Source organism: Mirounga angustirostris, unplaced genomic scaffold (genome assembly GCF_029215605.1).
Source record: "Mirounga angustirostris isolate CCGP_5_RB_7025 unplaced genomic scaffold, mMirAng1.0.hap1 SCAF_3, whole genome shotgun sequence".
NCBI lineage: Eukaryota > Metazoa > Chordata > Mammalia > Carnivora > Phocidae > Mirounga > Mirounga angustirostris.
In genome coordinates this window covers 66,353,852-66,381,299 of record NW_026991711.1, presented here as the reverse complement: position 1 = coordinate 66,381,299, position 27,448 = coordinate 66,353,852, and the positions used below count along the sequence as shown (strand labels likewise).

General features: G+C 34.0%; 1 protein-coding gene across 9 annotated transcripts in view; it reads left to right on the top strand.

Moving 5' to 3' along the window:
- The window catches only part of NBEA (neurobeachin), a 680,995-nt gene that overhangs the window by 178,945 nt on the left and 474,602 nt on the right, over nt 1–27,448 (top strand). For all 9 annotated transcript variants that reach the window (XM_064586204.1, XM_054506303.2, XM_064586203.1 and 6 more), the window contains exons 14-17: nt 7,402–7,481; nt 8,173–8,235; nt 8,338–8,435; nt 11,901–11,993. In XM_064586204.1, the coding sequence (XP_064442274.1) occupies nt 7,402–7,481; nt 8,173–8,235; nt 8,338–8,435; nt 11,901–11,993 (334 nt within the window). The remainder of the gene's footprint in view (nt 1–7,401; nt 7,482–8,172; nt 8,236–8,337; nt 8,436–11,900; nt 11,994–27,448) is intronic.

Here is a 27,448-nt window from a genome sequence, read left to right as displayed (position 1 = left end):
TTTCAACCATTTGGAGTCTATTTTTGTGTGTGGTGTAAGGAAATGGTCCAGTTTCATTCTTCTGCATGTGGCTGTCCAATTTTCCCAACACCATTTGTTGAAGAGACTGTCTTTTCTCCATTGGACATTCTTTCCTGCTTTGTCGAAGATTAGTTGACCATAGAGTTGAGAGTCCATTTCTGGGCTCTCTATTCTGTTCCATTGATCTATGTGTCTGTTTTTGTGCCAGTACCATACTGTCTTGATGATTATGGCTTTGTAATAGAGATTGAAGTCTGGAATTGTGATGCTGCCAGCTTTGCTTTTATTTTTGAACTTTCCTCTGGCTATTCGGGGCCTTATCTGGTTTCATACAAATTTTAGGATTATTTGCTCCATTTCTTTGAAAAAAGTGGATGGTATTTTGATAGGGATTGCTTTAAATGTGTAGACTGCTCTAGGTAGCATTGACATCTTCACAATATTTGTTCTTCCAATCCATGAGCATGGAACCTTTTTCCATTTCTTTGTGTCTTCCTCAATTTCTTTCATGAGTATTTTATAGTTTTCTGAGTACAGATTCTTTGCCTTTTTGGTTAGATTTATTCTTAGGTATCTTATGGTTTGGGGTGCAATTGTAAAAGGTATCAACTCCTTAATTTCTCTTTCTTCTGTCTTGCTGTTGGTGTATAGGAACACCACTGATTTCTGTGCATTGATTTTATATCCTGCCCCTTTACTGAATTCCTGTAGGAGTTCTAGCAGCTTTGGGGTGGAGTGCTTTGGGTTTTCCGCATAAAGTATCATATCATCGGCAAAGAGTGAGAGTTTGACTTCTTCTTTGCTGATTCGGATGCCTTTTATTTCTTTTTGTTGTCTGATTGCTGTGGCTAGGACTTCTAATACTATGTTGAATAGCAGTGGTGACAGTGGACATCCCTGCCGTGTTCCTGACCTTAGGGGGAAAGCTCTCAGTTTTTCCCCATTAAGAATGTTATTCGCTGTGGGTTTTTCATAGATGGCTTTTATGATATTGAGATATGTACCCTCTATCCCTATACTCTGAAGAGTTTTGATCAAGAAAGGATGCTGTACTTTGTCAAATACTTTTTCTGCATCTATTGAGAAGATCATATGGTTGTTGTTCTTCTTTTATTATTGTATTGTATCACACTGATTGATATGTGGATGTTGAACCAATCTTGCAGCCCAGGGATAAATCCCACTTGGTCGTGGTGAATAATCCTTTTAAAGTACTGTTGGATCCTACTGGCTAATATTTTGGTGAGAATTTTTGCATCCATGTTCATCAAGGATATTGGTCTGTAATTCTCCTTTTTGATGGGGTCTTGTCTGTCTTGTCTGTCTTGTCTGGTTTTCGGAACAAGGTAAAGGTGGCCTCATAAAACGAGTTTGGAAGTTGTCCTTCCCTTTCTATTTTTTGGAGTGGTTTCAGAAGAATAGGTATTAATTCTTCTTTAAATATTTGGTAGAATTCCCCTGGGAAGCCATCTGGCCTGGGCTTTTGTTTGTTGGGAGATTTTTGATTACTGCTTCAGTTTCCTCAGTGGTTATAGGTCTGTTCAGGTGTTCTGTTTCCTCCTGGTTCAGTTTTGGTAGTTGATACATCTCTAGGAATGCATCCATTTCTTCCAGATTATCTAATTTGCTGGCATAGAGTTGCTCATAATATGTTCTTATAATTGTTTGTATTTCTTTGGTGTTGGTTGTGATCTCTCTTTGGGTCCTTTCTCTTTTCTTTTTGATAAGTCTGGCCAGGGGTTTATTAATCTTGTTATTTCTTTCAAAGAACCAGCTCCTAGTTTCGTTGATCTGCTCTACTGTTCTTTTGGTTTCTACATTTCATTGATTTCTGCTCTGATCTTTATTATTTCTCTTCTCCTGCTGGGTTTAGGCTTTATTTGCTGTTCTTTCTCCAGCTCCTTTAGGTGTAGGGTTAGATTGTGTACTTGAGACCTTTCTTGTTGCTTGAGAAAGGCTTGTATTGCTATATACTTTCCTCTGAGGACTGCCTTTGCTGCATCCCAAAGATTTTGAATAGTTGTGTTTTCATTTTCATTGGTTTCCATGAATTTTTTTAATTCTACTTTAATTTCTTGGTTGACCCATTCATTCTTTAGTAGGATGCTCTTTAGCCTCCATGTATTTGAGTTCTTTCCGACTTTCCTCTTGTGATTGAGTTCTAGTTTCAAAGCACTGTGGTCCGAAAATATGCAGGGAATGATCCCAGTCTTTTGGTACTGGTTGAGACCTCATTTGTGACTTAGGGATGTGATCTGTTCTGGAGAATGTCCCATGGGCACTAGAGAAGAATGTGTATTCTGTTGCTTTGGGATGGAATGTTCTGAATGTATCTGTGAAGTCCATTTGGTCCAGTGTGTCATTTAAAGTCTTTATTTCCTTGTTCATCTTTTGCTTAGATGATCCGTCCATTTCAGTGAGGGGGGTGTTAAAGTCCCCCACTATTATTGTATTGTTGTCGATGTGTTTCTTTGCTTTTGTTATTAATTGGCTTATATAATTGGCTGCTCCCATGTTAGGGGCATAGATATTTACAATTGTTAGATCTTCTTGTTGGATAGATCCTTCAAGTATGATATAGTGTTCTTCCTCATGTCTTATTACAGTCTTTGGTTTAAAATCTAATTTGTGTGATACAAAGATTGCCACCCAGCTTTCTTTTGGTGTCCATTAGCATGGTAAATTGTTTTCCACCCCCTCACTTTCAATCTGGGGGTGTCTTTGGGTCTAAAATGAGTCTCTTGCAGAGAGCATATTGATGGGTCTTGTTTTTATATCCATTGTGATAGCCTGTGTCTTTTCATTGGGGTATTTAGCTCATTCACATTCAGGGTAACTATTGAAAGATAGGTATTTAGTGCCATTGTATTGCCTGTAAGGTGACTGTTAGTGTATATTTTCTGTGTTCCTTTGTGGTCTATGTTACTTTTAGGCTCTCTCTTTCCTTAGAGACCCCTTTCAATATTTCTTGTGGGGCTGGTTTCGTGTTTGCAGATTCCTTTAGTTTTTGTTTGTCCTGGAAGCTTTTTATCTCTCCTTCTATTTTCAGTGACAGCCTAGCTGGATATAGTATTCTTGGCTACATATTTTTCTCATTTAGTGCTCTGAATATATCCTGCCAGTCCTTTCTGGCCTGCCAGGTCTCTGTGGATAGGTCTGTTGCCAATTTAATGTTTCTACCATTGTAGGTTACAGACCTCTTGTCCCGAGCTGCTTTCAGGATTTTCTCTTCTTCTCTGAGACTCATAAGTTTTACTATTAGATGTCGGGGTGTTGAACTATTTTTATTGATTTTGAAGGGGGTTCTCTGTGCCTCCTGGATTTTGATGCCTGTTTCCTTCCCCAAATTAGGGAAGTTCTCTGCTATAATTTGCTCCAATATACCTTCTGCCCCTCTCTCTCTTTCTTCTTCTTCTGGGATCCCAATTATTCTAATGTTGTTTCGTCTTATGGTATCACTTATCTCTCGAATTCTGCCCTTGTGATCCAGTAGTTGTTTATCTCTCTTTTTCTAGGCTTCTTTATTTTCCATCATTTGGTCTTCTGTATCACTGATTCTCTCTTCTGCCTCATTTATCCTAGCAGTTAGTGCCCCCATTTTTGATTGCACCTCATGAATAGCCTTTTTGATTTCGACTTGGTTGGATTTTAGTTCTTTTATTTCTCTGGAGAGGGTTTCTCTAATAACTTCCATGCTTTTTTCAAGCCCAGCTAGTATCTTTAAAGTGATGATTCTGAACTCTAGTCCAATATCGTACTAATGTCCATATTGAGAAGGTCCCTGGCAGTTGGTACTACCTCTTGTTCTTTTGTTGAGGTGATTTTTTCCATCTTGTCATTTTGTCCAGAGGAGAATAGATGAATGAGAGAATAAAATGCTAACAGGGTAACAACATCCCCAGAAAATGTACTCTAAACAAATCAGAAAAGACCTGAAACTGGGTGAAAAGAAAGGGAAAGAAATAAAAAAGAAAAAGAAAAAGATAAGAATAAACAAAAACAGAACAAAACAAAACAAAAAAACAGAATATGGTCAAATATGATCAGGCTGGTGCATAGATCAGTGCCACACACTAGATTTTGGGTGTATTTTGGTCTGTTAGAAGAAAGTGCCTCCCAAAATTTTAAAGAAAGAAAAACTTATATATGTACAAAAATAAGGGTTGATACGATGAAGGGATGGAATATGACTGTAATGTTGAAAATTATAAAAAATTTTATAAAAGGAATTGATAAGTTGTTTGAAAAAAGAAAGAAGAGGATTTTAAAAAAGAAAAAAAAAGGAGAGAATGTGATAAGGAGGAGACTAGAACAAAGCCATACACTAGAGATTTAGGGTATATTTTGATCTGTTAGAAGAAAGTGTATCTCAAAATTTTAAAGAGAGAACAACTTATATATATATGCCAAAAATAAGGGTAACTACAATGAAGGGATAGCATATGACTCTAAAAATGAAAAATAGAAATGTTTTTTAAAAAAAGGATTGATAAGATGTTGGTTGAAAAAGGGAAAAAGAAAAATTCAAAAAAAATAAAAAGACAGTTAAAAAAAATTAACTTTTAAAGACTACAGAATCATGGTAAAAAAAGCCATGAATTCTATGTGCAGTATTCCCCTAGCGCTGGAGTTCTGCACTTCTCATTGATCGGTAAACTTGGTCTTGGCTGGCTGTTCTTGCTGATCTTCTGGGGGAGGAGCCTGTTGCCGTGGTTCCCAAATGTCTTTGCCGGAAGCGGAATTGCCCCACCCTTGCCCAGTCAGGGCTAAGTAATCTGCTCAGGTTTGCTCTCAGGAGCTTTTGTTCCCTGCAAGTTTTCCATGCAGCTTTGGAGGACGAGAGTGAAAATGGCGGCCTCCCAATCTCTGCCCCCGAGGAGCCAAGAACTCAGGGCCCCGTCCCTCAGTGAGCCCCCAGAGAAAAGCAGTCAATCACTCCTTTCTCCCCGGTCTCTGGCCGCACTCCGTGCTCACCCGGCCTGTGACCAAGCATTTCTATCTCTGGCACCCAACCCCCTGTGGAGTCTCCAAACCCAGCAGATCCCTGTGGTGCGCTCCCACGCCGCTCTTCCCGTGGGAGGAACGGGAGTCTCCCTGGATCTGCTGCTTGTTGGGTCCCTGCTGGAAGAGCAGTGCCTCGACTGTGCTTTGGATCACAGTTTATGGCAGCCACAAGCTGAGAATCCACTCCTCAGCTCCGTCTCTGCATCCGGCTTCCCTGCTCTGATACCTGGGAGCTCTGCTGTACTCAGGCACCCCTGGTCTTTCTGTGACCCCAAGGGTCCTGAGACCACACTGTCCCAGCAAGAGTTCCACCCCCCGCTTAGCCACTGGAGCGACATCCCTCAGCCTAGCAGACTTCTGAAAGTTCCGATTTTTTGCTCCGCAGCTCTATCACTTGCCAGTAGTGGCCCATGGAGGCCCCCGCCCCCGCCATCTGTCCTCCCGAATATCGCCTCAGATTCACTTCTCCGCACTTCCTACCTTCCAGAAAGTGGTGGCTTTTCTGTTCAGAGAGTTGTTGCTATTCTTTTCTTCGATCTCCTGTTGGGTTTGTAGGTGTTCAGAATGGTTTGATCCCTATCCACCTGAATTCCTGAGACCAGGTGAAATCCAGGTCTCCTACTTCTCCGCCATCTTGCTCCCCTCTCTACAACCTGGTTTTTAAACCATTGGTAGCTTGAGCTTGAATTTAGTCATAGTGGGAATATTTACACAACAGAAATCAGAAATCTGCAATTATTTAATCTGATTCATATTAGGACCTCACCCCTCCACTCGTGTAGTTCCTTTACCTGCATACCAATTGTTAATGGGTTTCTTTGCCAGGTTACTGTCAGCATTCAGTATCTTGACCTAAAAAGTGGTTATACAGGTGTTCATTTTATACCAATTCATAAGTTGTACATTTACATCTTCTGTATGTAAAAAAACAGGGTTTTTTTGAGATAGCACGAGCAGATGGGGAGGGGCAGAGAGAGAGGGTGAGAGTATCTTAAGCAAGCTCTATGCTCAACACAGAGCAGGATGCAGGGCTCAATCTCATGATCCTGAGCTAATGACCGGAGCCAAAATCAAGAGTCAGATGCTTAACCAGCTGAGCCACCCAGGTTCCCCAACAATGAAAATCATTTTTAAAAAATTAATACCGGCGCCTGGGTGGCTCAGTTGGTTAAGCGACTGCCTTCGGCTCAGGTCATGATCCTGGAGTCCTGGGATCGAGTCCCACGTCGGGCTCCCTGCTCAGCAGGGAGTCTGCCTCTCCCTCTGACCCTCCCCCCTCTCATGCTCTCTATCTCATTCTCTCTCTCAAATAAATAAATAAAATCGTAAAAAAAAAAATTAATACCAGGTGTTGGTAAGGAAGGAAAGGGTGTTTTGTACACTATTGACTATAGTGGAGCCAAAAATGTAGAGGGCAGTCTGGGAAATGAGAAAGAGATTTCTTTTTCAAGAGTAGATGGAATGGATTGTTTGAGTAATAATTTGCACGTAAATATTTATTGAGTGAATAAAAGATGTTCTATATTATACATATAGGGATTTTTATTTTAAAACATATAAAGAAGCTATATAAATCCTCATTGCTTCAAGAAAGGCTTGATATTTAAGGGCTTTCATAGTTCTAGTTACATAGTTAAAGGTATAATTTAGTTATTGTATACTATGTATATTATATATGTTATATATATTCTATATATATATTGAATAATCTCATTTATTGGTAATTAAATATTTACAATTAATTACTTTGAAATTTAGGTGTTATGGAATTGATATGTACACTTTAACTATTCACATTCATTTTCATTTATTGACTCGAGAATTTTTTGAGTTTCCACTATAATACGTATTTGGTATATACAAGTTACAAGGGGAAAAAATGCTGCAAAGCAAATAATTACAATAGAGTGTCACTTTTTCTGCACTTTGTTATATAATGTGTGGTGTGAAAATGGAGATGGTCTTTAAGTGAAGAAAGGTTAATTGAAAATGAAAGAAATGTTGGGAAAACTTGGATTTGGGGGAAAAGGGAACTTATTAATTTAATAAAAGTAGGAAAAGTTATTTATGTGAACACTTGATGATTATACACTTATGAATGGATGTTACGATGTTATAATTTTTTAAAAAGTAATTCTTTTCCACAAATCTGACATTTGGTGAATAATTTGAAATTACCAAAATCTGAAAATTAATGTTTGAATCCTCTGATATAAGTGAAATGGTATATAGCATTAATACTAACAAATATTATAATCCTAATAAATACAACTTGTAAAGAATTCCATAGTATTCCAACATAATGGCATTAAGCTTATTTAGTATCATGAGGGTTTTTTTCCTTTTTTTTTTCTTATGTTCTCTGTTTTATTCTAGATGGTCCCCGGCCATCACAAAAGGAAATTATATCACTACGGGCATTTATGCTACTTTTTCTGAAACAGCTCATACTAAAGGTAAAATAATTTTACATTATTTAGAACTGCAATATATTAGATGAAGAGGAATTTTTGGCATTGTTTAAAATCAATATTGTAAAATTAGCAGTAACTATTTTTAATTTATGAATAGCTTTCAAAATCCTAAAGTAAATCTTAGTGTTAACTTTTGTTAAACTTGACTTTTTGTTAATCCTCTTTGAGATCATCCATTTTAAGAGGTATATGAACTGTGAACAAGGAACATATGCATAAGATATGAGTATAAAGTTTTATTCCAGAAAATGGTCTGTGTACCTGTATGAGAAGACTTACATTATGTATTTTATCATAGTAGGATTTTTAAAAGATTAAGATAAAGAAAAATGGAAAATAAAGGTAAAATATACATCAATTGGTTCTATAAAGTTTTGTATTATTTTAAGAAAAGAATAAATGGTTAGAAAATAATATGAATACAGTTAGATCAAAATATACTAACTTTTGATAGTGATGGTCAGTCAAATATTAGCCTTAAAAGACTAGATACAGTTTTCCAAATATTTACTTACTTAAGTGGAAATAATATAGTCTATCAATTATGAAATATTTAAAGATTTTAATGAAAACATCACTACTTTTAAGTTGTTCTTATTTTTTTTTTAAATGATCATTTGATGCCTGTCTTTAAAGTTTTAGATTTAAATAATATATATATTTTTAAAATTAGGATCGAGGGGTCAAGGAAGATGAACTTCAGAGTATCTTAAATTACCTACTTACCATGCATGAGGTAAGACATGGTCTATGTCTTCTATTTTAATTATTTTATGCAAAGTACTAGAATAAAATATTAACTAAAGAAATTTTTTTTTTGGTGATCCTCATTATGCAGGATGAAAATATTCATGATGTGTTACAGTTACTAGTGGCTTTAATGTCAGAACACCCAGCCTCAATGATACCAGCATTTGATCAAAGAAATGGAATAAGGTATGATTATAATATTAGTATTACTAGTAGACTTTAATTGAGTACAGTTGTGCTTTCTAGAATAACTCCTACTCTAGGAACTTTTTAATAAATACAGCAAAATCTTACACACAAGAAGGGAATAAATGGAGAAAGCTAGTATTAATCTTCTAATACTCCAACTGATGAACTATTTAAAGAATGGGTCTTGGTCTCAAGAAGAGTGATTAAATTGTGATGCTGTAGTAAAGATATTTCAATTAGTGTGAAGAACAAATATATATATATATATATATATTTTGCAGGAAGACAAGAAACATGGTATATTTCAGCAAAAGAGAGCACAGGAAAATTGTATGAATTTAAGCTCAAGAACTAGATAGTGGCCAGATTTGGAAGATACTGGCTACATAATAGAAAGAGGTTTAGATTTTTTTCTGTTTATGATGAAATAAAGTATTTTGAATAGGGTACTGATTTGCTCAGATTTCCATTTTGTTAGATTTACAGTCAGCAGTGTGGAAAATGAACTGGAGAGGGATAAAACTGATGTAGCAAAATAAGTAGAGAGATTATTTTATTCATCAGTATTAGGGATGATGAGTTAGGACAGTGACAACGTAGTTGGAGCAAGAGGACAAAACCAAAAGAGTTTGAAGACTAAGTTTAGTTAGAATGATTGTAAGTAATTATGTAGGTAAGTGAAAAATAGTTCCTTGATTAGTATTCTTATGAACTTCAGCCTATAATCTAGCCCTTTAGGGATTCTCTTTTTTAATTTTTCTGAAGTCTGAATTATTGGATGAAGAGGAAATCTAAGTTATGCCATGTGCAACTCAGTGAACTTCCACAGGTTGTAAAAGAATTTGGAAATAATATACCTACAAAAGGATTTTATTAGTGCTTCTTTTACTTGGCCATTTATATCAACAAATGACAGTTTTCTAGATTTGAAGGACTTCTTTCCAAATCAGAGAAGCAATCACATCATTTCTATTGGATGTTCTGTTTGAGTTATCACTGTGATCTTTGAGTTTACAAGCCATGGAATTGCTACTCTGTTTGAAGAAGAGGATTACACATTTAATTATTAAGAACTATAAATATTTTCTTACTATGAGGTTGAACTATATGAAATTGCTGATACTTAACTGTTTACTAAATAATGGCATATTTGGTTCAACCTAATCATATAATACAGTTATACTTATTCTTAAAATATATTTAGATTGAAAAATTAGTATCCTTGACCTTAGATCCTAGTATCTCTTTTATTTATTATATCAACTGATAAGTGAATCAATTAAAATTGTCCTCATCATCCTTGTGAATGATACCAACCTTAGATTGGTTAATATGAAATTCAGACAAAAAATTCTTTATTACTTTGACAGAGTGAAAATACGATCTTACAAAGGAGAATGATATTTGGTTAGATCTTTAGGGGACTGAAATAGTGATTTATATGTATAGTATGAGTGGAATGATTAGATATAATGAATACCAAGGCCTGGTTGCTCATGATTGAAACCTGCTAAACATGTCCTATTGTTACCAGTGTGTTCAAAACAGTGACAAAGATGGAAGGTTTTCTCCTTCAGTTTCTCCGTTTCAAAAAAAATGTGGTGAATGTAGGCTTTGACTAAAGATATGGAAAAAATAGGCTTATTAGATACAACACTTAAAGGTCTATATCTTAGAAAGAGAGATACTCAAGGATAGCAGTTATATATAAAATATTTTCTGGGGAAAATTCTGATAAATTGTAATTTATATACACTAACAACTGAACACAAAGAATGAACTTAATTCTGGTGACATTTTAACTGGCTTTAAGAAAGACCATGTGATAATACAACATTGAACTGAGCAGCTAAAAATGTGATATTTTTATATCTGAAAATCTTACAAAAAAGAATACATAAGTACTTGTCTCAACTAATTTAGATCATTTGCTGGCTTAATATAGTAAGCTTGAGCAGATTAATTAGGATTCACCTATCTTATGATATTTCAGGTAAACAGTCATTAACTGATACGTCAGTAAATTTCTTAGGCTGTGAGCTTTTACTTTGGTTCTCAAGATTATTTTTACTGTTGAATGTTCTTTCTCATGATTGCCTGAACAGTTCTTTTTCTTATGTGTATAACTTTCCTATTGTCATACTTTTTTTTTTAATTACTGATCATGGTTCATAAAAGTTCTGAAGATAGATTTTAATGTAAATACATATTTAGGAATATGAGGCTTTTGAAAAAAATCATCTTCTAAAGGAAATAGTAACTCTAATGTTTATCTCAGTCTGTTCTTCAGTAGAGTAACTCACAAATAAAAAGCAGTATCAACAATATATTATTTTCTTTTTTAGTAGTATAAGCCACTGTTAAAACAGTGTGACTAGCTTTAAGTAATTTGTTCCCTTTTGTTAATGTCACTGAAACGATATAAAAATTATACTGCACCTACTAATACCAACTTTTTGTTTAGCCTCAATTACTTCATCTTGAAGCATAAAATGACACTTTATTTTTTAAAAAGACATAATACAATAAAGCACATCCTAATTTTATAGTCACCACTACCACCTTCAAAGAACTTTCTTAAATTCTAGAATTAGTTGCAAAAGAATATAGTTATTATTGTTCCCTACTACCTTATAGAAAAAATATTTACTTTTATGTTTTGGAATAAACACAAGATAAAAATTTTTAAATATTTATGAAAATTATAATGGATATAGCCCTGTTCTTATATCATATTCAAATGACTGTATATATTAGGTTGGGTTATATGTTAGTAGAGACTTCTTTGCTCCAAGTAATAGAAAACTTCTCAAACCAATAAGTAAAACAGAATAATGTGTTTGTTACAGAAATCTCATTAAGGTAAGAACAAGGAATTGGAAAGCTATAAGGAAACAGCTTTGCTTTCTCTGCTACTTCCTATATGGTCGCTTTATTCTTTTGTGTGTAGACTTGTCTCTGTGAACAAAACAAGGCTGCCTTATAGTTTCTGTTTTAAATAATTTTCTAATTCAAGAGCCCAAAAAGTACTAGATATTGTTTCTCAGATCTCACTCCAAATGCTCAGAAAAGAGAAATAATTGGGCAAGTATCTATCCATGGTCCAATTAGCTATAAACAAGAAAAAAAGGTCATCAAGAAGAAATGTCAGGGGCAATTCTAACAGAAGGGGAAATACAGCCTAACTAAGCATGTATCTTAAATTAGAATTTTTTTTTTCAATATGCTAGAAGGCAATACTTATGAGCAACAAATCACTTTGAACTTTTGAGTATTTATTTGAAGGCCAAGTTTAAAGAAATATTAGTAAAATGTGCTAATTTTTAATTTTTCCAAAGAATTTAAAATCCTGAAAGGTACTTTGTATTGTTTATATTTATAATTCATTGTAAAGTATATAGTGCTTATATTTTTAATATTTGTAAGTTCTTAAAATGTTATTTATTTCTGCATTTTTTTTAGAGTAATCTACAAATTATTGGCTTCTAAAAGTGAAAGTATTTGGGTTCAAGCTCTGAAAGTTCTGGGATACTTTCTGAAGCATTTAGGTCACAAGTAAGTTGATGTTTTTCATAAGGAATTGTGGAAATACCTATTGAAATTATATTTTTAGTAGTTCCATATCTAATGGAACATGAAATTTGACTTGAATAATCTTATAGCAGAAAATAATAGCTTCCTGTTGTAAAAGTTGTAAAACTGTTTTACAAAAGAATGTTTATTAATAGTAGATTATAGAACAAATTCACAATTTAAGTAATATAGTTTATTTTTGTTTGCTGAAAGAAAATACTGTTCATTTTAAAGATGTAAGAAAATATTTCATCAAATAAAACAAAACACTTAAGGATATGATTTTAGTGAAAAGTTTCCTGACAGGGAATACCATGTATATGAGAGTTGCTCTTTTGCTTACATGCTAAGTCAGTATTTTATTATTTGTATTTTTTCCTAACATTGAGGCTTATTGATTATTTTTGTGATTTAAATATCCTGGAATATTTATTTTTTCCCTAAAGTCCAGAATTCAGATACTTTTAAATGTCACTTGCTGATATAATGAATGTTTTTCATATTATGTTGCCCGGTGCAAAATTATTCTTTTTAAAATTCATTTTCTATACAAATGAGCCCAAGAAAGTATCATTTAATTATTGATAGATGGGGTTCCTCTCAAAACCTCACTGTTGCCATTTCTTTTTGGTGCTTAAATTTACGAAGAGTTTATTGATAACACTGACGTGAAAACTACACAAGATCCAGATAAGATATCTCTAACATGCTAAATAGTTTGAAAGACTAGATTGCTTTTTATTTTGGTACCAAATCAATAGTCAAGTAAAGGAGAATAGACATATTACAAATATAGGAAATAGTTCAACAAAGCCTGGATTGTAGGAAAGAATTATGAATATATGAGGAACTGTAAATGTACTAGTTGGTTGAATACTGAGAGTGAAAGCACATCTTTTAATATTAAGAGAGAAGGACTACTAATGTAACTGGTTAAGTAAAAGAAATTGACTAGGAGAAATTAAAGAAAGGATTCTAGCCCTAGATGCAACCTCTTAAAAATTGTTAAGAAAACACATTTAAAAATATAGCAATGTGGAAAAGATAAGCAAAACTAACCTGCAGATAAGAACACTTACTGGAAAAATACTGTTATAGAGTACATAATAATTGTGATTAGAAATTTTACTGTAAGTTTAAAAAGTAAGGAATAAATTGCTCTGAGGAAGGATTACTACAAAGCAGAATTTCAAGAAGTTGGAAGACATGGTAGGATAACACAGAAGTGTTGGATCATGGACTAACAAAACTTTGGAGGAAAGTTTCTATTTTTGTTGAAGAAAAAAAAATTTATACAAATAAAAATGAAATCAGAGGAAGCCTAAAGGAAGATAAATTGTGTGGTTGGCATAGTAAGATACACAGAAGATAAAAATGAAAAGAAAGCAAATAATATGTATGGATGGAAATATAAGAGTTTAGAAGGATCAAAGAGAAAATGATTGATATAGAAAGCACAGAAATTCCAACAATGGTGTAAATTGAGTTCCCAAATAAGAAAAGCAGAACAAGGGAACTAAACAAATACTTAAAGCTATAATTCAGTGAAGTCCTAATGTAAGATTTTGCCATCCATATTAAAAAGTCAGGCTATGTGCCAGGAAGAATTTTCCTAGAATGGTCAGCACAAAAGTAAACTATTGGATTTAAATTAAGTCAAGAATCGTTTTTCAGCAGTGTGCAAATAGGGGGAAATTTGAGTTGGGCTTTAGACTTTTCTACAGTGTTTTTCAATAAAGAAAACATAGAGCAACACCCATAGGATATTGAAGTAAAGAAAATGGGAGCCAAAGTATCGTTTAACTAAAAAGGATGCTGCCAAACAATTTTTAACCATACAAGGACTTGTTTTTCTGAATAATTATTGAGAAAATTTCTGGGGACAAAGTTCAGCTAATCAGGATGACGACACACTATAGCTAAGTACTACTGGTGAACACTGAATGAATTTAACAGTGAAACTAGCCTAAAACAAATGTTTGAATTAGAGTGACAGACCAGAATTTACTTTTATAGGCCCTATTAATGCAGAAATGCTACAGTTATAACAAATTGGGAAAGGACTGAGGAAAGACAGAAAGTAGAGTAAATCCAAAGAGTCAAAGGTTATCCATAAGAAGCTTACAAATGAAATATTAGAAACACAGGTTTACTGACTAAAATTAGATGACAAAGGAGAGATGAAAAATTAAGAGTAAATATATTGAATTTATCATTGCTCATAATGGGGAAATACACTTTCTAAACACATAGAGGCCTTCTTATTCCTTTACAGTTAAAGAGATAAGAAATTTGGCAAAATTATAATGCTTTCAAGATATTAAAGAACTGTATAAAAAAACTGAGAATAATATGTGTAATGGAATCTTTAAAAACCTATTAAATATGACATATCTAACACCAAACATCTGCCATAAAAATAAATGTAAAAGTTTTTGTATTTTAAGGAAAAAAAAGTTCATCACAGTAATAAAATGCAGATCTATAAGCAAGAAATGTACTAAAATAAAGTGATTTAGAAAGGCTAAAAATTAAAGGATACCTAAAGGTTATACCACATATATACAAATGAAAAAAGCAGGAATCATGATCTTAGCATTGGACAAATTAGAAGTCAAGCCAGAAAGCATTAATAACATAAAGAAGGACACACAATGTTAAAGGGTGAAACTTTCATGAAAAGGAAATTATAGGAGAAATAATACAATTACCATTAGTTTAAAACATTAAAATGATTTTTATTTCACCTATCTTGGTTCATAAAAAATCAAGGAGTAAAGTAACATAAATAACAAGGTAAATCTGTTTAATATAGTTTGAAGTCTATATCATGTTAATAAAGAAAATAACTTCACAGCCATGGAAAATTTATGAAAATTTGACACGACATAGCAGACATCAAAGAAAAATTCTAAAACATAAAAACAAAACAGATAAGGTTGTCTTATTAACATACAGTAAAAGAAAATAGGAACAAAATCTGAAACCAAAATTTCTTCTACCTAGAAATTTAAAATTTATTAAACAACTTTTGTGTCAAAGAGAAGATGCACACAAAATGCAGAATTTTTTTCAGGATTTTATTTTATTTTATTTTTCATCATGGTAAGTGTACTCTTTAATCCCATCCCCTATTTTCCCCATCCCCCTCACCCACCTCCCCTCTGGTAACCATCAGTTTATTTTCTATAGTTTAGAGTCTTGGTTTGTCTCTCTTTTTTTTTCCTTTGCTTGTTTGTTTTGTTTCTTAAATTCCACATATGAATGAGATCATATGGTATTTGTCTTTCTCTGATTTATTTTGCTTTGCATTATACTCTCTAGCTCTATCCATGTTATTGCAAATAGCAAGATTTCATTTTTTATGGACAAATAATATTCCATTGTGTATATATACCACATCTTCTTTATCCATTCATCTATCAGTGGACACTGGGCTGCTTCCATAGTTTGGCTATTGTAAATAATGCTGCAGTAAACATAGGGATGCATGTATTCCTTTTTGTATTTTGGGGGTAAATACCCAGCAGTGCAATTCCTGGATCATAGTACTGTTCTGTTTTTAATTTTTTGAGCAAATTCCATTCTGTTTTCCACTGTGGCTGCACCAGTTTGCAATCCCATCAATAGTGCAAGAGGGTTCCTTTTTCTCCACATTCTCACCAACACTTATTTCTTGTGTTTTTGATTTTAGCTATTCTGACAGGTATGAGATGATACCTCATTGTAGTTTTGATTTGCATTTCCCTGATAATGAGTGATATTGAATATCTTTTCAAGTGTGTGTTGGCCATCTGTATGTCTTCTTTAGAGAAATGTCTGTGCATGTCTTCTGCCCTTTTTTTTTCTTCTGCCCATTTTTAATTGGATTGTCTGTTCCTTAGGTTGAGTTATATCAGTTCTTTATATATTTTGGATATTAACCCTTTATCGGATATGTCATTTGTAAATATCTTCTCCCATTCTGTGGGTTGCCTTTTAGTTTTGTTGATTGTTTCCTTTGCTGGGCAGAAACTTTTTATTTTGCTGTAGTCCCAATAGTTTATTTTTGCTTTTATTTCCCTTGCCTCAGGAGACATATCTAGGAACTTGTTGCTATGGCTGATGTCAGAGAGATTATTACATGTCTCTCTTGTAGCAATTTCATGGTTTCAGGTCTCACATTTAGGTCTTTAATCAATTTCGACTTTGTTTTTGTGTATGATGAAAGAAAGTGGTCCAGTTTCATTGTTTTGCATGTGGCTTTCCAGTTTTTCTAACACCATTAGTTGAAAAAGCTGTCAATTTCCCACTGTATATATTCAGTCCTCCTTTGTTGATTACAAAATCAATGTAAAGAAATTTGTTGTATTCCTACACACTAAGAATGAAGCAGCAAAAAGTGAAATTAAGAAAGCAATCCCATTTACAGTTGTACCAAAACAATAAAATATCTAGGAATAAAACTTAACTGAAGAGGTGAAAGACCTGTACTCCAAAAACTATAAAACACTGATGAAAGAAATTCAAGAATATGCAAAGAAATGGGAAGGCATTCCATACTCATGAGTTGGAAAAGCAATATTGTTAAAATGTATCACTCAAAGCAATCTACAGATTTAATGCAATCCCTATCAAAATACCAAAAGCATTTTTCACAGAACTAGAACAAATAATCCTAAAACTTGTATGGAACCACAAAAGATCAGACCCCAAATGGACAAAGCAGTCTTGAAAAAAAAAAAAAAAAACAAAACTGGAAGTATTACAATTCCAGATTTCAAATTATATTACAAGGTGGTAGTAATTAAAACAGTATAGTACTGGCATGAAAATAGATACATAGATCAATAGAATACAATGGAAAACCCAGAAATAAGCCCACAATTATATGGACAAACTGCAGAATATTTAAAAAAAAAAAAACTTCAAGAAAACCTATGAGATACAGGTGAAGAAGTGCTTATGGGAATATCCATAGTTATAGAGCAATAAAAAGAAAATACAGAAAAAAATTAAAATGTATAAGTTAGGAAAAGAATAACCAAATAAATGGAAGGTAGTAATTAATAAATAGAAAAGTAGGAATTAATGATTCAGGACACAGAAAATCATTTAAAAAGCTGATTTTTTAAAACTCATGATACAGATGGATAAATCATCATTAAGCAACTCAAGAAAGGGCAAAAGTATGAATGTACAAAATAAATTACAATTTCCATAATTAATATACAAACTGAGAAAATTAAAAGAATTTCATATAATTTTGCCCGGCTTTTCCTAGAAATTGATAAGACAACCTAGTAGAAAAAGAGGAGAAGGATATGAATGAATGGTTGGCTCATAGAGGAGAATATGCACAGCAAATAAACATTGGAAAAGAATAGAGTCCTACTTGTAATAAGGGAAATACGGGGACTCTGGGTGGCTCAGTTGGTTAAGCGCCTGATTTTGGCTCAGGTCATGATCCCAGGGTCTTGGGATCTAGTCCCCCATCGGGCTCCTTGCTCAGCAGGGAGCCTGCTTCTCCCTCTTCCTGCTGCTCCCCCTGCTTGTGCTCTCTCTCTGACAAGTAAATAAATAAAATCTTAAAAAAAAAGGGGGGGGAGCGAATCTAATCTGAAACTAAAGTAACATATCAATAGATTGGTTATGGGGGCAGCAAGCATTCTCACATATTGCTAACTGGAGCATAAATTAGTATAGTCCCATTTGGAATGCAGTGTTAGTTTTGATCAGTGTCTGTCAAAATGACAAATAAATATACTTTTTAACCCAGCAGTTTATCGCTTATACCCATGTGAAAACATGACTCTTCAGAGTTATTCATTGTTCTGTTGTTTATAATCATAAATGTTAGGAGAAATCTTAAATTTCCATTAGTAGGGGATTTGTTAAATAATGTATGGCTCATTCATTAAATAGAATGCCATGCAGTTGTAAAACAAAACTGATGAGATAACTCTTAGTATATTGATATCACAATTACATTGTTGCATGATTAAAGACAAATAGTATAGATGAGTATGTACTGGGTGTGATTTTGTATAAAAAAGAGGATATAAGAATTTAGCACTTCCTATATTACATTAAGAAAATCTAGAAGGATATGTAAGAAACAAGAAACTAAGAACAGTGGCTCCTAGGGGCGCCTAGGTGGCTCAGTCAGTTAAGCGTTTGCCTTCAACTCAGGTCATGATCCCAGCGTCCTGAGATCAGCCCTCACATTGGGCTACCTGCTTCTCCCTCTCCCTCTATTGCTCCCCACTGCTTGTGCTTTCTCACTCTCTCTGTCAAATAAATAAGATCTTAAAAAAAAAAAAAAAAAAAAAGAACAGTGGCTCCTAATGGGGAGTTGATAGAAATGAAGGTGGATGTGGATCAATTTAATTTTTTTAACCATGTGAATGTTAACCTATTGATATAATTTTTAATAACATTGTTTAGAAAAAACTACAAATATTTTTAAAATACAAGCAACTTAAAATCTTGGAAGAATTTTCATTCACTATTAATGGAGTTGAATTGAATAGAATCAATGACTGATTAGTTAAAATGAGGCGTTCTTGATTGGTGCAATCATGTAAAAGGACTGAGGTAACACTGAATATAAGTGTTTTCTTAACTACTTAGCTACCCAGGGGATTAAGTCCAAATGATTTCTATCAATATGCTAATAAAATTAAATCTAAATATAAAATATAACATTTAAAGCAAAGTATGTATTAGTTGATGGTTAATAGAGATAATGGTTAGTAAAATACATGCAATTCATTGCCTTTCAATTTGGACTGCATAGGTTTGGATCCTGGCTTAGTCACAAATTTTCTGAATAGTTTTGGAAACATCCTTGAGCCTCAATTTTTACCCTATAAATGAGTAAAACCATACTGCTTCCCTCACTGAGTTTTAAAGTAGGCTTAAGATGGTTAATCACAGTATATTGCAATGTGATAATTTAAATTGTTAGCAAAAAGGTAATAGGTACAATTTAACATGTAGTTCTGATAAAAGCAGAATGTATCTTCAATATGATATTTATCTTAAATATAAAACTTAAGTATGAAATACTAGCAGCATTCAGATCAGTGAGATAAGTGTTTCTACTATAATTATTACTATTAATTATTGTTTAAGATGTGAAAAAAATAAAACAATTATTAGGGAAGAGGAAATAGGTATTATTTATAAAGAGTTTGAGTATATAACTAAAAACATATGAAAATCATCTCTAAAACTGTTAAATGAAATATCACACAACCTCAGTGTCTCATTTGTGTACAGAGCAATTGTCTGGCAGGGAATCTGAGATGGGTCCGTAGATGAAGCTAAACTGAGTCTGGTGGGTTGGTCCCTTGTAATGCCTAGTTTATAATTTCTATCAAGTGCCTGGAATACAGGTTGTTAGATCCATACACTTTGTCGGCTGAACTAGAGATAGGTTTGAAATCTATCATTAAAATTGATAAGTCTGTTCCCAACAGTATATACAGCTACTCTTCCCTCCTGAGGATGGAACTTAAATCTCTCCTTGAGTGTGAGATGGACTTACTGACTTGCTTCTAAAGGATAGTGAAACCTGGCAGTGATTTTCACTATTAATTAAGGCTAACATCAACAGTCATACATCATGTTGATGCCATGTATTTTCTGATACGATGTGATGAAAAAGGCACTTCATCTCTGTGGTATTCTTCTAAAAAAAATAACCCAAGTCTAGTCCAGTGGAAACATCATACATCCCCAAATTGAAGGATATTCTACAAAACACTTGACCAATACTCTTCAAAATTGTTGAAGGGCATGAAAAAAAAAGGAGTGCGAAATGCTACAGATCAGAGGAGTTTAAGGAGATATGATGACTAAATTTGAGGTAGTACTCTGGATTGGATCCTGAACAGAAATAGGACATTAGGGAAAACTGGTAAAATATGAATAAAAGTCTATAGTATAGTTAATAATATTGTATCTGTGTTGATTTCTTAATTTTGACATATATATCATGATGAGATAAGATATTAACGTATGGGGAAGCTGGATGAATAATATATGAGAACTCTCTGTACTATCTTTTTAACTTTTCTGTAAATCTTAAAAATTTCCAAAATAAAAAGCTACATAAAAGTGAGAAACTTGGGGCATCCCCAGTTAAGCATCCCAACTCTTGATTTCAGCTCAGGTATGATCTCAGGGTCATGAAATTGAGCACCACGTTAGGCTCTGTGCTCAGCAGGCAGTCTGCTTAAGATTCTCTCTCTCTCCCTCTGCCCCCCTAAAATGAGAACCCTAACTTGGATGTATGCTTGAGGAGAAAGCCAAACTGTTCTTTCATGTAAGTGGTCTGATTACGGTTATCCTCAGAAAACAATCTAACAAATGATTCAGATAGATGACCAAAATGCCTAAATGGCTATACTGTAATACGGTTATGGTAATTTTAGCTTGTACAAATTTTAAAACACATGTTATTTGAATGTTCACTGTGGAAATAAAAATTCTCAACCAAGTATATTTGTCTGATGTCTTAACTTCAAACCCTGTAACTTCTGGGTGAATTCTCCATTATTCATACTGTAAATAGATCAACTTACTGTCTGTAGTGTTAGCCTGTTATACATTGACAGTTGTTTAACCTAATGGTTTATTTCTTTTTGGACTAGTTGAATTAGTCCAGTTTTTCTGGCAGAATCAGTTGTCTCTTTACAAAAAGTAGTGATGTAGGTTCTGGGAGTGTGAGAATTAGAAATAAGTTTCCTTCCCATCTATTCTCAACTCTAAGCTATTTGGCTTTCTTCAGGCAAATGTTGGTTCCTATGTGTATCTGGGGTAGGAAAAGAGAAAATAAGATAACTGGTGCCGGGTTTTCTTTCCCATGGGAATGACAAGCAGCTGAAGAACTATGTTAGAAGCCTAAGGAAAAGACTAAAAAGCAGCAAATCTTGAGGGATCGCTTTGCTCTGGAAGATCTCTGCCTCTTATTCTCTCTCCTCTGCACCCCCCTCCCTCCTGAGTAATGTTAACATTGACTTCTATGTAAGTGACCACCAGGCCAAGAGGTACCTGAAATGATGGAATAAATCTGCCCTGTCCTTGAACTTGTGGGAGTATGGTGGCTTGGGATGCTGGCTCGGGACTTACAGCAAGCTAAGTTTTGTACTACAGATCAGTATACTTAAAAGGTCTTCTGCCTTACAACACCTGCAGGGATTCCATCACGTAAAAATCACAGCAGTGAGATCTGACCTCAACTGTATAAAAATGAAAAATAACAACTCATTAAAGGCTAGTAGCCAGAAACAGAAGATAAGGGAGAATCATCAAACTGTGTACTCACTGAAAGAGAACTAGTGGTGGAGGCTATGGTGGAACCTTTGAATTTTATTTTTAGAAAGAGCAATTGAGATTCAAGTAGAGCACCAAAAATCATAATCTGCCTTGTTAGCTCATGATTTGTTTTCCAGTTTATCCAAATTAGCGGACTGGAAGTTCCCAAAGCATGGACCAAAAATATAAAGTGAAAGAAAAGATAAAGATATACACAATAGGAGACTAAATGTGAATAATAAGAGTTCTTGAAGGAGAAAAATAATGGGTATAACAGGATATCCTGAAACACTTCGTACTACTAAAAATTTATAAATTTTGGATATAATACAACAAAAATCCTTTCAGATGTATAGCTGAGCACACAAAAGTAGGTAAATTTTCGTATGCCAAAAATGAAAACCAAGCATAATAGAAGAAATAATTCTTAAGAAACAAGATAATATTAAACCATGCGGCTTTAAAAAGTAATCAAAAGTAACTTCTGGAAATGAAAAGGTAGTAATTAAAATTAACTCCATGGTCATGTTAAACAGATTAGATAAAACTTAAGAATTGGTGCAGTGCCTGGGTGGCTCTGTCAGTTGGGTTTCTGACTCTTGATCTCAGGGTCGTGAGTTTGGGCCCTATGTTGTGCCTACTTAAAAAAAATAACTTAAGAATTGGTAGCTGGAAGATAGAAATGAAGAAATGATGCAGAATGTACCATCAAGAGACAGAGATGACAAATAAGATAGGAGGTTAAGAGATGAAAAAGAATGAAAGTTTTCATAGAATAAAATACCCAGGAATAAATTTAACCAGGGAGATAAAAGATCTATAAACTGAAAGCTGTAAAACATTGACAAAAAAATTGATTAAGAAATAAGAAGGTATTCTGTGAACACAGATTGGAAAAATTGATATTGTTAAAATGTCCATACTACCCAAAGCAATCTACAGATTCAGTGCAATCCTTATAAAAATTCCAATGGCATCTTTCACAGAAATACAACAAATAATCCTAAAATTTATGTGCAATCACAAAAGACCTCAAGGTGCCCAAAGCATTACCCCCTTATGAAGAAGAGGTCATGTAGTGCAGGGTCCTGATGCTTCAGGGAATGTCTCTGCTGTGTGCTGCTTGCTCTCTGTTGTGTCTTGGCTGCTCTGTTCTTCAGGCTAGTAATCTGCAGAGGCTCTCCTTGCCTCCTGTGGGCAGTGTTTGGTCTCTGGCCAGAATGTGGTGAATTTTAACTAGTTGTGCTCTGGTTTGATTGTAAAATAAGACCTGACACCACCTCCACCAGAACTGAAGTTCTTCACAATTCACTGGTTGGGAGATATAATGTGGGCAGACGTTTGTGCTGGTCTTCTGAGGGAGAGGCCTGCCTCAATGGGACTGAAGTAAGCTTGACTGAGAAGGACCGAAGTGTCCATCCATCAGCGGATGAATGGACAAAGAAGTTGTGGTGTACACAGACACACACACACATACATATACAGTGGAATATTATTCAGCCATAAAAAAGAATAAAATCTTGCCATTTGCAATGATATGGATGTAGCTAGACAGTGTTATGCTAAGTGAAAGAAGTCAGTCGGAGAAAGACAAATATATGATTTCACTCATGTGGAATTTAAGAGACAAAACAAATGAGCAAAGGGGAAAAAAAGTCAAATTGTATTGCAGAGTTATAGTAATCAAACAGTATGGTTTTGGCTTAAAAACAGATGTGGATTAATGGAACAGAGTAGAGAAATAAACCCACATATATGTGGTCAATTAATTTATGACAAAAGAGTGGAGAATCTAGACTGGGGAAAGGACAGTCTCTTCAATAAATGGTACCAGTGGAACTGGACAGCCAAAATCAAAAGAATGAAATTGGACTCCTATTTTGTATTATACACAAACATCAGTTCAAAAGGGATTAAAGACTTGAATGTAAGACTTGAAACCATAACACTCCTAGAAGAAAACAGCAGTAAGCTCCTAGACATTGGTCTTAGCAATGAATTTTTGGATTTGACACCCAAAACAAAAGCAACAAAAGCAAAAATAAATAATCGAGACTATATCAAACTAAAAAACTCTTGTACAGCAAAGGAAATGATCAATAAATGAAAAGGCAGCCTGCAGAATGGAAGAAAATACTTTCAAGTTACGTATCCGATGAAGGGTTAATACACAAAAGATTTTAAAAATTCACGCAACTCATATGAAAATAAACAATCTGGTTAAAAATCGTGGGGAGAAGATCTGAAGTTCCAGAGAAGACATACAAATGGCCAATAGGTGAATGAAAAAGGTGCTTAGCATCCTTAGCATGACTAATTGTCAAGAAAATGCAAATAAAAAACACAGTAGATAGATATCATCTCACACCTTTCAGATGGCTATCATCAAAAATACAAGAGATAACAAATGTTGGTAAAGATATGGAGAGAAAGGGAACTTTTGTTCACTGTTGGTGTGAATATAAATTAGTTGCAGCCACTATGGAAAACAGTATGGAGTGTCCTCACAAAATTAAAAATAGAACTACCATATGATCCAGCCATTCTTCTTCTGGGTAGATATCCAAAGGAAGCGAAAGCATTATCTCAAAGAGATATGTACCCTTGTGTTCATTTTAACATTATTTACAAATAGCCAAGATATGGAAGAAACCTATGTATCCACATTTCCTTATTCATCTGTTGATGGACACGTAGGTTGTTATATATATATTATATATATATATATATATATATATTAACATATATATGTAATAGAATGTTATTCAACCATAAAAAGGGAGGAAATTCTGCCCTTTGCAGAAACATGGGTGGATCCTGAGGGCATTATGTTGAGTGAATTAAATCAGAGAAAAACAAATACTGTATGATCTCATGTGTAGAAACTAGAGAAACCAAACTCATAGAAACAGAACATAGAGGTGGCAAGTAGGGAATGTGGGGAATGGGTGAATGTAGTCAAAATGTAGAAACTGTGAGTTATAAGACAAATAAGTTCTGGGGATATAATGTACAGCATGGTGACTATAGTTAACAATATTGTATATTTGAAAGTTGCTGAGAGAGTAGATCTTAGAAGTTCTCATCACAGGAAAAACATTTTGTACCTGTGTGGTAATGATGTTAACTCACCTGATAGTGGTAGTCATTTTGCAATTTATACCTATATCAAATCATTATGTTGTACACCTTAAACTACTGCAGTGTTTTATGTTAATCATATCTGAATAAAACTGGGGGTGGAAACAAGTTGATAGGCAGTTATAACAAATGTACCTCTCTGTGGGTGAAGGTTGGTAGTTAGAGGAAGCCACAAGTACATGGCATATATGGGGCTAGGGGATATATGGGAACTCTGTGTACTTGCTGCTCAATTTTGCTATACACCTAGAACTACCCTTAAAAAATCTATTTAAAAGAGTGTGTGTGGTGGATAAACAGAGGGAAATAAGAAACTGTTTCCCATAGTGGCTGCAACTAATATATATGCATACCAACCGTGAACAAAAGTTCCCTTTCTTTTTTTTTTTTTTTTTAAGATTTTATTTATTTATTTATTTGAGAGAGAGAGAGAGAGAGAGAAACAGCACGAGAGGGGAGAGGGTCAGAGGGAGAAGCAGGCTCCCCGCTGAGCCAGGAGCCCGATGCGGGACTCGATCCCAGGAATCTGGGACCATGACCTGAGCGGAAGGCAGTCGCTTAACCAACTGAGCCACCCAGGCGCCCAAAAGTTCCCTTTCTTTCCATATCCTTACCACACTTTGTTTTTCATAAGAAAAATGTTTACCTGTATGTTGGGGGTGGGGACTGTGAATGATGGTATGAGTTGGATGTGAAACATTTCCGTATATTTTTATGTTATTATTTTTTAACAAGGTAAAAGTATTATTTATTTTTAAAGCTAAATGATAAAAATTGGTAGATCAGTATTTAAATAAACTAACATAAGCTTTAACACGAAAAAGTTAATGAGGCTTAAGAGGGGTACCATGTAAGGAAAAAGGTACAGTTCACCAGGAAGAGAAAACAATTTCAAATGCATTTATATATAACAGCATAGGGGAGGTACAGAAAGCAAAATTGACTAAATTTGAAATAGAAATCAAAGTGGTTTAGAGATTTTAACATATTCTTTTTAAAAGAGCAATCACAAAAAAACTTCACAGTATAAATTTGTACAGAAAATCCAGTGGCTTGATTCATATATACATTCTCTTCAAACACACACAAAACTGTAAAAATTGTCAATTGAAGCCATAAAATTGTCCAAAAATTTAAATTATTGTCATAATGATGACTTCTCGCCCATAGTGCAATTATGCAAAAAATCAATGATAAAAATCGACCTAAGACAATGGAAATGAAAAATTTTAAATAACCCATAACAAAAAATTATTGTATATATTACAAAATGCTTAGAGTGAAAAATACTGAAAATTTTGTACATTTACACTTCTGAGAGTTGGCCTAAGAGGTAGTGGAGACAACTTACAGCCATAAATATTTTTTATTTTATTTTATTTATTTTTTATTTTTTAATTTTATTTTTTATTGTTTTTAAAGAGAGCACACGCACAAGCAAGGGGAGGAGCAGGGAGAGAGGGAGAGAGAATCTCAAGCAGACTCTCTGCTGAGTGCGGAGCCTGATGCAGGGCTCCATCTCAAAACCTTGAGATCATGACCTGAGCTGAAATCAAGAGTTGGACGCTTAACTGACTGGGCCGCTGTGGCACCCCTAGCCATAAATATTTATATTAAAAAAAGAAAGGTTTTTTTCCCCCTAGGTTTTATTTTATGCTGACTGTAAGGATAGTTTAATATCAGAATATCCTTTAATTATGATCTCTTTATTAACACATTAAAGAATAGCTATGCAATTACACTAATGGATACAAAAAATTTGAGTAAAATTCAGTACCCATTCATCATAAGAATTCTTAGGAAACCAGGAACAGATGATTTCTTTAACCTGATAGGGTGTATCTCCTGGAAACTTACCATAGTCCTATTTAGTAAAATATTAGAAGCATTCCCTTTCAATAAATAATAATTAATGAAAGTCTGTTTACACCCTCCCTGTTCAAGATCATAATTGAACAATTTATTGACATTCATAGAACAGTCCACCTAAAGTTAGCAAATGGCTCTCAAGTATAAAATATATTATGGGCTGGACTATAAAACATAAGACAACTTTCAATAAATTTAAAAGAATTGAGATCAAACAAAATATTTTCTTTGACCACAACAAAATTAAATTAAAAATCAACAGCAGAAAGAGATTTGATAAATTGCCCGACATTTGGAAAGTAGACCATTTCTAAGAACCCCTAGGTCAAAAAAGACTCACAAAGAAAAATAGAAAATGGTTTGATTTGAATAAAACCACAACATATAACATACAACCAGAACATATAACAACTTCCTGAATTCCCATGCATTGCTGATAGGAATGTAAAATACTCCAGCCATGTTCCATAAGGGTTTTCTAATTTCTTAAAAAATGTAACACTTACCACATACCCTAGCATTTCCATGCTTGGGTATCTACTCAAGAGAAATGACACCATATGTTCACACCTATAATTGTGCATGGACGTTCTTAATACCATTATCTATGATAGTTCAAAACTGGAAATAATCCAAAATTCCATCAGTCGGTGAATGGATAAAGTATCATATATCCATACAATGAAATACTAGTGCACAAGTAAAAGGAAACAAACTACTGATGCATACTATGACATTAATGAGTCCTAAAAATCACTATGGTGAATGAAAGAGGCCTGATGCAGAAGACTACATATTAAATGATTATATTTATATGAAATATCCAGAATGCAGATTAGTGATTACATTGGAGTAGTGATGGGAGTGGGGAGTGACTACAAATAGGCACAAGGGAACTTTTCAGGGTAATGAAAATATTCAAAACTGGAAATTGATGATTACATCACTTTATAAAGTTTTTAAGAAATTACTAAATTATATACTTATAAAATATGTTTTATTTTATTTATTTTATGTTTACATTGGTGAGTGAAGCTGCTGGTAAAGTGTGTTTATGTTTTGATGGTGGAAGTATGAATGTACATATGTTTGGAGGTCATCATAAATTGCCAAGTCTCATAAAA